The following is a 12,897-nucleotide window of genomic DNA, read 5'->3' as shown; positions in this document are numbered from 1 at the left end:
AGACTCAGGGGTTATTGACCCTCTGAGATCTTGCTGGTCTCCCCAGCTTTATGGCACGAAGCAATGAAATTAAATGTGGCACATGTGCTATTATGGAATAACTTTTAATTGCTTAATTAAATCAGAGATTTAAAGAAGGAAAGATTCAAGAGTTTCCTTTGAATGAGAAAAATTAGGATATGCCAACATGGATGAGGTTACTAATCATCGCAAGAAAGCCTTTAGTATTTACATATGATAAAAATGCAGGCCAGGGCATTAAAAACAAAAAGTACGTGCTTTAAAATTTCAATTCAGTATATTTATGAGCTTTTATTATCCAGGTAGTCCCATAAAGGACATAGAAGTCCTCATTATCCAACTTAATTCAGATCAGGGTTCGATTAAAAAAAAAAATACCACCTCACAGGACAAAGAAATTGCCATAAATTGAGTTCCTATGAATGTGTTCCAGTTTAAGTAAATAAGCCCTTAAAACAGGCTTTAGGAAAGTCTATGCTGTACACAGACAGACTCAGGCACACTAGGTATGCAGGTGACAATTAGCAAGTGTGAAAAGCTATGGTCATTCGCTAAATGTGTAAATCTAAAGGCAACCAAGTGAAAAGACCTAGGAAAAGGAAACTGTTAAATCCATTTGTACATGGATTTAACAGTGAAGCATTTCATTCTTCATGTTTTTACTTAGTGTCTTGAAATAATCCCCTTTCTGTCTCCACTCTCCCTCTTAGAAACTGTGCCCGCCTTATTTATTTATGAAGTCTGAAGGTTAGTCCTACCTGCTGAGACTAATTAGCCCTGTGCTTTGTATCCTATGCAATCCTGTCTGATTAAATGTACACATTTGTTTTACTTCTTTTCTGGCTCCTTCTCACTCTACTTCTGATTTTTCTGATTAATATTAAAGTTGGGAGTTACAGTGATTCTCCTCCATAGGCTCTCCCCCTCCCCATTTTATTTTGCCTGCCTCTTTACTCTTTAGTGTGCTAATGTGGCTGCGAATTTTTCCCAGTGCAGGGGAATTCATTGGCCTTGTCAATCTTAGTATCATTATTTTTAGTAGTCTTCTCTCTGAGACCTTAGCCTATAAAACAGTTTTGCTGAAACCCAAACTCTCTAAATATTACATGGTAAATTTGCTTTCTTTTAGAAACCTTAGGTGCTGATGGGCCAGTTGGAATGTATGTGAGTTTTTTGGGGGACTGGTGGGATAATTTAGTACATCATGGACCAACACTGTTCCTAACAGACAATTTGCTAATTCCTATTGATTTATTATTATTTTTTTGGTCCCCCTTTTCATGTTGTAGTTTCCTGTCCACTTTCCACTGAATATTTGCAAGAAAATGAGTGTTCCTGCTCCATCATCCAGGAAGCCTATGTTGTAGGAGTCAGGTCTTTTCCTCTTTAACAGAATTCTGTTCCCCATTTTGTAGCAAATCTGCTCCCCAGGCGAGGTGCCTAAAAACAACAATACCTGCCTCAAACCCCAGGTTTTCCACCTCCTCCCTGAGGTCTCTCAGCATCAGCTCAGTTAGCAATTTCCTGCCAGAGCCATCTACATCTTGATTATTTGGCCAGTCTTTTGGGGATTTCATTTCACACCCCCTTCGAGAAAGACTCCAGTACCACTGATCCCAGGGGTTGGTGAACTTTCAGTTTTATTTTCCCTGGCGGTGTTAACGCCCAAACTTTTCACCTCCAAAGGCAGAAGGACTTTGAATCCTAGCTCATTTCCTACCACCTCCAACGTCAGTTACCAGAGGGGGTGGCGGGGAGAACAACACTTTACATTGTAAAGAACCACGTATTTTTCCTGAAGGGTATTTTTAATGCCCCTGACAAACACTAAAGTATTTGATTGTCTTTTTTTGGGGGGGGGGGGATAAAAAGTCTTGGTATATTTATTCTAGCGAGATTTAAGATTTTATGAAATGACTCACTATTAATAAATAAAAAGGGTAGGGAAGACCTCGTGGGCTGATAGTTTCTTTCCCTGAAGATGACCAGGAACTTTGCCCAGCTCCCCACTTCCCCAAGCTCTCTGAAAGAGGAGGGTTGATCTTTCTTTTTGACCACTTCTGTTAGATCCCCGCCCAAGGGTGGCTGATTTCACTGCTGGACTAACCACTAAGCACCACCCCCCCCCGCCCCTCCCTTCTCCACGGTACTCTCCTCCTTTTCCCCTTACTTAAGACTTATTTCTAATATTTCCAAAGTGCACTTTTTCTGGGCCTCTCCCCATCCCCGCCCCCCAAGTGGGCTTTCCTTCCGCCTTCCGCGGCTCGGATTCCTGACTCGGTCGCCACCCCCTTCCCTTCCTCTCCCACTCCGCATTGTCCTTCCGAAGCCGCCCCCCTCCCGGAGCGAGTCCCAGTACCCTCGCCCAGACTCGCGGGCTCGCACCCACTCAGCGCAGGCCTCTCCCCCTGCACACTCCTCCCTCCAACTCCCTCCCCTCTCCTCCCCCGCCCCTCTCCTCCTCCTCCTCTCCCTCCTCCCTCTCCCGGCGCCCGAAAGGATCATTGTTAGCCGCCCCCGCCCCGCCCACCCCGGCTGTTTATTTATGCACACGTCACCGGGCCGGCCCCGCCCCCCGGCATCTCATTAAGCGAGTGTGTTCCTCTCGCCCTGTCAATAATCTCCGCTCCCAGACTACTCCGTTCCTCCGGATTTCGATCCCCCTTTTTCTATCTGTCAATCAGCGCCGCCTTTGAACTGAAAAGCTCTCAGTCTAACTTCAACTCACTCAAATCCGAGCGGCACGAGCTCCTCCTGTATCTTCGGCTTCCCCCCCCTTTGCTCTTTATATCTGACTTCTTGTTGTTGTTGGTGTGTTTTTTTTTACCCCCCTTTTTTATTTATTATTTTTTTGCACATTGATCGGATCCTTGGGAACGAGAGAAAAAAGAAACCCAAACTCACGCGTGCAGAAGATCTCCCCCCCTTTCCCCTCCCCTTCTCCCTCTTTCCCCTCCCCAGGAGAAAAAGACCCCAAAGCAGAAAAAAAAGTTCACCTTGGACTCGTCTTTTTCTTGCAATATTTTTTTTGGGGGGGGGCAAAACTTTTTGGGGGTATTTTTTTTTTTTTTTTTTTTGCTTTTCTTCCTCCTTTATTTTCCTTCCAAAATTGCTGCTGGTGGGTGAAAAAAATGCCGCAGCTGAACGGCGGTGGAGGAGATGACCTAGGCGCCAACGACGAACTGATTTCCTTCAAAGACGAGGGCGAGCAGGAGGAGAAGAGCTCCGAAAACTCCTCGGCAGAGAGGGATTTAGCTGATGTCAAATCGTCTCTAGTCAATGAATCAGAAACGAATCAAAACAGCTCCTCCGATTCCGAGGTAGGAAAAGCCCCTCGGGCTGGTGGGGTCTTGAGTCTATTTCCTGGGCTTGGCAAACGGTGCCGAGAGGGAAGGAATCGGGGCCGGGGGCGCCGCGGGGCCGGGCGGGCGGCGTGTGTGCGCGGTGCCACCATTGCAGAAACTTGTAACCCTGTTTTCTCTCCCCCCCCCAACCCCCCCACCCTGCTGATCTTTTTTCTCCCCCTTCTCCCCCCCTCTGCGTGGCGTTTGCCCCTCGCCCTCCCCACCTCCACCCCTCCGGGAAGGCGGAAAGACGGCCTCCGCCTCGCTCCGAAAGTTTCCGAGATAAATCCCGGGAAAGTTTGGAAGAAGGTGAGTACGCCCCGCGCGCCCCGCAGCCGCCCGGAGCCGCCCCCCGGGCCCGCCGCCCCGCGCGCCCCGGCCCCGCGCCCCGCTCGGCCCGGCCGCGCGCCGGCCCTGCCGGGGCGCCCGGCTACTTGGGGCACTTTCTAAAAAGTTTCTCCTCGCTCTCTCCCGCTCGGCGCGGCCGCCGCCGTCCCCTCGCCGCCCCGCCATGTTAGCGGCCAAGAGGCAAGATGGAGGGCTCTTTAAGGGGCCACCGTATCCCGGCTACCCCTTCATCATGATCCCCGACCTGACGAGCCCCTACCTCCCCAACGGATCGCTCTCGCCCACCGCCCGAACCGTAAGTGCCTCCGCGCCCGGCCCCCGCCCGCTGCCCGCCCGCGCCGCCCGCCCGGCCCCGCATGCGGCCCCTGCCCTGCCCCCTCCCTCCCCTCCCCTCCCCTCCCTCCCCTCCCTCTCTCCCTCCCTCCCCGCCCCCCCCTCCGCCTCCTCCCCTCCCCGCCTCCCCTCCCCCGCTCGCGGCCCAGGCAGCCCAAAACTCTCCAAACTTTTCTGCCTTTTGTGGACTGGATTTGTTTGCACTTCGCCATGTTCTTGCTTTCAGTTTGCTGCCTCGTGATGTTGGGGAGACCTTTCTTTCCAAGCAGGGTTTTGTTGGGGGGGGCGGGAAACAGAAGAACTTTTTTTTTTTTTTTTTTTTTTTTTTTTTCGCTCTGATTCCCCCCTCCCCCGTGGTGGTGTTGTTTGTTTCTTCACCCTGGGAAGATGACTGTGTGGCTCTTTTCTTTTCGCTCTCTCTCCCTCTCCCTCTCTCTTCCTTCCCTCTTCTGTGGCGTCTTGGGTTTTCCCCGGTTAACCCCTTGGCTGACGCTGCCGGGGCCCGAGTGACCGGGCTGGCGCCCGACGCGCGGGGTAGAGAGTGGATTTTCCTGCAGGCGTTGGACTGGAGAAGTAGCGAGCGCGCGGAGCCCGGGGCCCGGGAGAAGCGCCTCGGCTTTCTCTTTCGGCTGGTTATTTACTTAGCTTTCTAGTGGTGATCGCTGGCTTTCAGCCCCCCTCCCCCTTTCCCCTGGAAGGTCACCCCTCCTAGACTGGTCCCACTGCAAACTTGGGGGCTTTGGGATTGCTTTTCTTTGGCAACCCCGCAGGGCCCCGAGCGCCCTGGGCGCGGTGTGGCGGGCTCGGCTGCCCGGAGCGCCGGCTGCGGGCTCTCTCGGGCCGCGCCGAGTGGGGAGGCCCCTGTGACCGGGTTCTTGGTTTGTGTGCAGCCGGGATGGCTTCCTTTGAGCGGACTCGATGTATTTCCAGGGAATTTGGGTGCCTTGGGGTTTATAGCTTGGTCTGCGTTCGCCAGCTTCCGAGAAGGCCCTCAGTGGGCCCTGGGGGAGGATCAGAGACCAGGGTTTGCGGGCCCAGCGGTGTGTAGAGAGTGCGGGAGGCCAAGGGCACCTCTCCTTCAAGGGAGTGGGCTGCTGCTCGCGGGCCACCCAACTTTGGGGACCCCAGGGCGGCACCGGGTGCTAGGCTCCGCGGGTGCTTTCCGCAGCGAGCGTTCCGCGCCCCCTTGACATTTGTTAATAAGGCTCATCCTGTTCCCGGACCGTCCTCTGCTCCCTGCCCTCATCCTGAACCCCGTCCCCCGCCCCCAATCCCACCCTCCTCTAAAAAGCCTGGATTGCCGGTCTCTAGACGCAACCTCTAGACGTTTGTGCCTGGTTTCCAGGGATTGTCATTTTGCACCTTTTCTGGTTTGGGCCCCCTACCCCTTATTTACACACACTATTTTTTTTTTTTTTTTTCGGTAACTCGAGATAGCAATTTGAAATAATGTACCCAGTGTTCAGCAGCCGTGAATTCGGTGCTAATGGCCGAGGGCTTGCCGGATGGGAGTCGATCCGATCTACAAGTGTTTTTAAGCATTAAAATATTAACTATCAGGTTTTACTTGTTTTTTGGGCCCTGGCAAAAAGGGCACGGGCATGCTAGACCGGTCACTTTTTATGGCTAGGAAAGAGAAATAATTATCCCCCCCCCCCCCCCCCTCCTTCCCTGCACCCAGGCTTCTGCGTGCTTGGGAAGCTGGTAGAGCGTTTCAGCCCGACCTCCTACTACAGGGCCAGCTCTTTCAGACTGCAGGGGCTGGGCTGTGGGGTTGCAGCTCAAGGGGAGGCACAGTCCGGTTACGTTGTATTTTTCTTGAGAGCTTGTGGGCATGCTAAACCCGGAGCATTCGGCTCAGAAACAGAGGGTTTGTGTACTAACCAACCCGACCAAGCAACATTCCAAAGTAACCCTGAGAATTTCTTACTCCCCTCCCCCTACGATGGAGTCTCTCCGGTATTATTTAAAAATCCACTTGGCCATCAGAAAGGCCAATCTGAATATTGAGCTTTGATGGCGGGCTTCTGGGCCTTCTTGACTCTTTTCAAACCCCCAGCCTGACCGCTGGCGATCTTGCCATACTGTCGCCTAAAACTTGAACGGTGGTGTTGTGCTGTAATTAGGAAACAGCGAAACTGTTAAAGGCAAATAAACGATTTCCCGGGGCGAAAAAAGGAAGGCTCCCAACCATCGGTCCCCTTTGTGGGCATTATAGGAATAGACCGCTCTAGTTCTTTTAATTGTGGACGTAGCGGGTGGCCTTGTGCTGTGACATCAGATTGAGTAGGAGAGGACATTTCTGAACTCAGTAGGCAGTGTTCGGATTTGCATGTCAAACACCAAGAGACATCTTTGTGTGTGCAGGCCCTTCCTCCTTATCTGTTACCTGGGTTAGATTATGTGCTCCAAAATTAAAGTTATTTATTTAGGCCAGTAAGCAGCGCAATAGACCCGAGGACGGGAAGCTGTTGTGTGTCACTCCTGACGTCTTCGATCAGAGGGCCAGCTTGCAGTTCTAGATTTCCTACAGCTGCCGAGGGCATCTGTAGGCAAGATAGGGGTCTTTTCATGCTCATCTGAAATTCTTCGTGCTTCATAGAGTGTGTTTTTGAGGGCAAGGTATAAAGACAAATTAGCTGTATGCTTTCCTGTTTTCCCCGACCCTCCTTGGTGGTGGTGTTTTTGCTACGGTTTCTGTTCCTTGTTAGAGTACCTGTAAGCAGCAGCATCCTTGAAAAAGCAAACTCTTTGGATCCCTGATTCCTGCTTTTCTATTTAAGAATGTAAAGAATGAAGGAGTAGCATTAAACCAGCTATGATGAATAATACATTATCTCAAGAATAATGCTTTAATTGCTGAAGACGCCATAAAGCTCGATAGTAATAATTTTATTTTAAAGCGACAAAGATTTCTGCATAGCATTAATTTAGTCTTTGATACAGTAATAGGAATGGCTTTTAAAAAGACAGGTTCGGATACAAAAATACATTAAGGAGAGAAGTGTGGTTAAGTAGATGGGAAGTGATAGAACAACAAATACAAGAATTGTGGTAGCAGTTGTATGTCAGAGATAAAAATACTTTTAGCATATTCAAGTTGGTAGGAAAAAGTGGTGCCCCATTTCTTTTTCCCTTTTGCCACGCTGAGAAATAGGGCTAGGGTGGTCAGAATTCGAGTTAGGTTTGAGATTTCTCTTTAAGACTCGAGTATGAGAGCTCTTGTATCTTCTTTTATCCCTAAGTTAGTTGCTTTTTAACTGAGCTGCTTGCTACTAGGCTGAACAAATAAATAAGCAGCATCTTGAATTCACTCTTGAACTTGGAATCCCAGCATTTAAAAGAAACCAAGAGGGGCCTATTCATTGGGGTTTTATGTAGCCGGGCAAACAAATTCTCTTTCTGGCTTGTGAAAAATGGATGTTTTTCCCTCACTCAAACAACATAATCCTTTCTCATACAAAAGATTGAGACCTTAGAGTGTGAAGGGTTAATGGTGGTCCTTTCCTTGGTTGTCCTCCCACCCCCCACCTCCACCCCTGATTGTTTTGACAACACTTTTCAAAGTGTGACATTCCAAGCCCCTACATAACAATGTAATATTACTGTAATTACACAGGTCATTACATTTTAAATAGAGAACAATAAAATGCTTATCGCCCTGAAAAAGAACAGGTGTTCTTTCCCTTCTTTGGTATTTATGCTAATTGTTTTTCATCTCCTTCAGAAATATTTATGGCGAACATGTTTAGATCCCAATCTCAATGCAACAGTATTAATTCTGTGCTAATCTTTATAGGTTGAAGTTTAATGTCTGCAGGATGGATTACGGGCTGAGCATTCACCCAATAAGTCATATTTTAATGATTATAAATTTAATATGCCAGCGCTTCGCAGTCTGTTGAAATTAAAGCTTTCTGAACCCCCAGAAACAAGCTATTAGGCAGTTGGGGGCCTGAAGTGCTTATCTGGAAGAAGTGTTTTTGGAAACTTTGGACTGCTTAAGGGCTGTAGCTTTTACTGATGCCCCCTATCTGATGGAGAAAAGATTTGGAAGCAAACAATCCCGGTTCTTGCTAGGAGTTTTCCACCCTGATTTTCATTTTACTGATACGGATTTCATTTAGAGTCCCTGCTGGAAGCTGGTCAGCTTTCTGTTTCTTAGCAAGCTGTGAAAAAGTTAACAGGAAGGTTTCCGGGGGCTGGCCGATCAAGAATGCTGTTCTGTTAGCAGCGCGGGATATGAGCGCAGATCTGCACGCCATTAAAAAAATACTTGCTTTCAAAACCCAGCATTTTACTAGTTGCACGGGGGGCTGTGCTTTCAAACCTTACAGTGGAAGTCTTTGCAGGGTTTGAATGCCTCCTCACATCCCACGAGGTACCTGGGTGCATGCAAAAAGTGCCTAGGTTTTTCCTTGGTAGAGAAATCCCGGTGCACCTTCTCTTACACGTGCACAGTGGGTAAACTAGAAGGTATCTAAGAGGATTTTACATTTTGTCAGATGTTTCACAACAGGGGCCCCCGAATCACATTAAAAATGCACTGTAGAGAAAGGACAGCTGCAAATTTTTGTGTGGACGCGTGTTTCTGGACCATGACTAAAACTCCGAGGACCTTTTCCCCAGCTGTCTGGAAGTTATGTGGAAGTTGGTTTATTGGCAGTTAAGTATGAGACAACCTGGATTTAGCAGAGGCTCTCTCCTACACAGGAAGTAGATGACATTATATTGGGGGAAGGGACGAGACTGCAGCCAGGGAGTGATTTACTCCCTTTCTTGTTTTTTTAAACCATAGAGTTGCCAAATAAATAAGCACTTTCCAGGGAAGTAGGTGTAAGCTTTTTAGTCTTGGTAAGTGGAATTAGATGATATCTTTGACCGCATTTGTAACTGTTCTAAGGTGACACATTTCAGAAGTTTGGGAAGGGGGGGGGGCGGTGAATCAGATTCTCGGGGCTTTTATTTTTGAGGGGGGTGCGTGACGTGGGCGTCTGAGTTTCTTCCGCGAGTGGATATTGGCAGCCGTGTGAGTAAATCTTCAACTCTGACTTATAATTGAGCACATTTGTGAAGGAAACGGTTAATTTTACAACCAAAGGCAAGCTTGCACCTCGACAGGTCTGCTGAAAGAAATGTGCCCCAGTCCTTTGCTGGCAAGCGCCACCGGGTCATAAATCCACAGGCTTTATTTACAGCCCATAACACTTATGAATGTTAAGATATTTGACGCCACGTTGGCCTTATAATATTCAAGGTCCGCAGACATTGGCAGTAGCTCAGATTTCTCTCACTAATTATAAGCAATGAGATGGGGGAAGCCCATCTCAGATGCTGCCCTCCCCCCTCCCGTGGCCCCCACCTCTACAATCTGAGCTTACTGAGACAGACCCCCTCTCCTCTGGCAGCTGACTTGTACTTTTCCTCTAGGCTATTGTTATACACATTTATAAAGAGCACTTTCAGGGATGGAAATTCAGTGGGGGCTCTGCACAAATGCCTTTTTCAAAAGCAAAGTTGCTCTACTGTTTGCATCTTTCGCCTTGTCTTCTGGTTTCTCCTTTTTCCTTTCTTTTCTTTTTTCCTTCTCTTTCTCCCTTTTCCCTTCCTTTTCTTTCCTTTCCTTTTCTTTCTTTCTTTTTTCTTTTTTTTGGACCGTGTTGCCTATATTGTGCATATTTCCCAGAATACTTAAAGAAACCTGATACGAGAGACTGCTCTTTAATTTATATGATGTTCCACTGAGTTGGAAGGGAAAATACACACGTTGCAGAGTGCACTAGTTAATGTGAGGGTTTAAAAAAAAAAAGTTAGGTGAGTGAGGAGAGTTGATTAAAGGAATTTAATGGATGAGGGAAAAAAAATTCCAGGTTTACATTGGGGATGGGAAGGCCTCTCATTTGGTAAAAGTGCACAGTTATCTGGGGAAGGAAACACAGAGAGGTAGCCAGAATAAATGTCTGATTAAGAAAGATTGGAAAAAATATAAGAAGATGGGACAAAAATTGGGGCTTGGGGGAATGGCTTGTCTGAAATTGGGGATTGGAAGTCTCTTATGAGAGGTGGGAGTACCAGGGGGAGGTGCTGTTAAAAACTATTGCTTTGCTCAGCATAGAGTGGTTTCAGTCCACTCCTCACCTAAAACACTCTATCCAGCAACAGATATGTTTCATATCAGTTATTTGCGTGAGGGTCTAGGGGAGGGGCATTCTGTGGTCGACAGCCTGGTGAGAGAGAGAAGGCCAATTATCCTGTTGATGTTAATTTTTATTTTTTAAGAAGTGGGAGGTTCTGGTGTGTTACAGAGGGACCACATGGTGAAGGGGGAGTGGGATCCTGAGGTGTGTGGGTAAGGTATGTGTGTTGAGGGGGACTGATGGCCCTGTCATTTCTGGAGGGATCCTTCCCTCCATCCAACCCAAACTTAAAGACCGCGGCTGAAAGGTTTTATTTTCTAATCAATGGAATGCAGAAACTTACTAGCCCTCAGGGACAGATATGAATCCCTTAACAGCTCATTACAAAGATGGGGATGTGGGATCTATGAACGGGTTATCAGCCGTGGTGTTCTTCGTTTTCCCAGGATAGGTTTTTCTTCCTTAGGCACATCTGATTTAGGGCTGGTAATTCAGCCCGTTATATTTTATTCTTTTCTTTCTTCTTCTGTCTTTTCTCTCTCTCTCTCTCTCTGTTTCTCTCTCTCTTTTTTTTTTTTTTTTTTTTTTTTTTTGGCCATGAAGTAGCCCCAAACAGTTCTGTTTATAGGGGCAGGAATGGCTATTATTAGTGGGATCAGCTCTGAAGGAGTTAAAATTGCTCGCTAAAGTTTGGCATCATGAAAATAAATTTGAGGCCTGGTAGGCATTAGCAGGGCACAGCACATTTACAGAGCTTAATTAGTACGAACTGTAATTGTTCATGGTCTGCCAGAAGAAGTAATGTTCAGGGAAAGTGGAGTCCTTCTCTTGTAGCCTTCAGTTTGAAACCGATAAATCACTTGCATATTTGTGTAGTGATTCAAATGGAGCTAGGACCTCTCCCATCCCAACATGTGGTAAATTGTAAAGTCAATGAATTGCAGATGTAGGCTACAGTGAGATTCTCCAAGAAAATGCAGAATGAATGGGAAAGAATGACGCTATAAATATTTACTGAGAAGATAACTAGGTTCCTGTGTGCTGGGCCAATTATGATGTACTAAATATATTAGCAAAATGCTTAAAAAAAAATCGAGAGGATTTGTGTGGGTCTTCGGGTGGGTTGGTTTGTTTTGGAAAGTGGAATAAAAGGCACTATGTTACTGTCCTGTCAGTTTTATTAAGCCGGAATCACAATGGCATACCCAGGGAAGGACACAGGAAACCCACATTAATGCAAATTAATTCGTTATGAGTTGCAGAGCTGTGACTGCTAAGTGGAGTAATGATAGGGCATCATTTTAAGAGTGTTAATGTAGCAACTTTTAATGAAAAATGCTGTGTTAGGAGCATGTCTCAGCCCCTTAGCCCACGTGTTTTTCTATGCTAGAAATGTGTTTTGTACAAGAGCAGGAAATTTGATTCACTTCATTTCCCCCCCCTCACAGTTTAAGAACTTTAATTATGTTTTGATGTTTAAAGAAAATCATCTCGTTTTTCTTCAGAAATCAACCCAGAAATCTCTATCCCCGTAACCAAGTTCAACTTTTCTTTTTTTTGCTCCAGATTTGCGGCACCGAGTGGAAAAACAATGAATGTAACCCCCCCCCCCCCCCAAACCCCCATAGACCTACAGCTATAACTTTCTTGAAGTGATTTTTTTTTTTCTTCCCTTTTCTTTCATGGAGGATTTTGGTCTCAGGCAATGTGGCAAGTCTTCTTTCCCCAAATGTGAGTAGGTGGATGTGTATGGAAGCTGTAAAAGTTAATGATCATTCTCTGACTCATAGCTGATGGTTTCAGGTTGAGGAAAAGAAAAGAAAAATTAATGAGGGTAAATAGACATTGGATGGAACATCGAGACAGTAGGAGAGATTGTTCTGGTGTCTGAGGGCATGCGTTTTGCTGCGGCAGAATTTCTGAAGCAGAATGCCAGGAAGTGAAAAGGGGATGCCTTTGTTAAGTTGTTGTTTTTAGGATGGTACAAATGTTCCGTGTCTAGGTCTGGCGAGGGATGTTTAAACCGGCACACCTACCAGTCAGTGCTGCTTTTGCCTTCCCTATGGAAGGTAGAGGTCCCCTTGGCACTTTTTAAAAGGGCAGGCAGGGTAGCCCAGAGTCCTGGTCAGGATTGTATTTCCCATTAAATGTAAGAGGTTCGCAGCACAGGGCTGCTGTCTCTGTCCCTAACGGTGCCTGATGACCCAAGAAAAAGCCTTAGACCTACTAACGACAAAAATATTCTCTCTCTCTCTTTTTTTTTTTTGTAATGTTTATTTCTTTTTGAGAGAGACAGACAGAACGTGAGCAGGGGAGGGGCCGAGAGAGAGGGAGACAGAATCTGAAGCAGGCTCCAGGCTCTGAGCTGTCAGCACAGAGCCCTATGCGGGGCTCGAACTCACAAACCGTGAGATCATGACCTGAGCTGAAGTTGGATGCTTAACCCACTGAGCCAACCAGGCGCCCCCAAAATATCTGTCTTTTAAGTTAATGACATGGAAATTAAACTTCCACTGGCTCACGGTAGTGGCTCCAGGGGAGAAGGTGGACCCCAGGTCCCCAAAACCAAAACTTTTTAGGGAATGAATCTGGATTGGATTTTTGTTTGTTTGTTTTAATAAAAGAGAGAGCCAGGTGACAATAAAACGAATGCTCCACCTCTTACCAATTTAGTGGAATGAATAGGTATAAGAAATTAGTCTTCTGAACACTGG

General features: G+C 47.0%; 1 protein-coding gene across 29 annotated transcripts in view; it reads left to right on the top strand.

Moving 5' to 3' along the window:
* The first annotated feature begins 2,601 nt into the window (after positions 1-2,601).
* The window catches only part of TCF7L2 (transcription factor 7 like 2), a 202,300-nt gene continuing 192,004 nt past the window's right edge, over positions 2,602-12,897 (top strand). For 6 of the 29 annotated variants that reach the window (XM_060641452.3, XM_060641456.3, XM_060641458.3 and 3 more), the window contains exons 1-3: positions 2,605-3,341; positions 3,608-3,674; positions 3,884-4,008. In XM_060641452.3, coding sequence (XP_060497435.1) covers positions 3,153-3,341; positions 3,608-3,674; positions 3,884-4,008 — 381 coding nt within the window. In that variant the 5' untranslated portion in view covers positions 2,605-3,152. Of the gene's footprint in view, positions 3,342-3,607; positions 3,675-3,883; positions 4,009-12,897 lie in introns of all 29 variants that reach the window. The other 23 variants (XM_060641469.3, XM_060641470.3, XM_060641464.3 and 20 more) reach the window with 11 other exon arrangements.

This window comes from Panthera onca, chromosome D2, assembly GCF_046562875.1.
Source record: "Panthera onca isolate mPanOnc1 chromosome D2, mPanOnc1 haplotype 2, whole genome shotgun sequence".
NCBI lineage: Eukaryota > Metazoa > Chordata > Mammalia > Carnivora > Felidae > Panthera > Panthera onca.
This window is presented reverse-complemented; position numbering and strand designations above follow the sequence as displayed.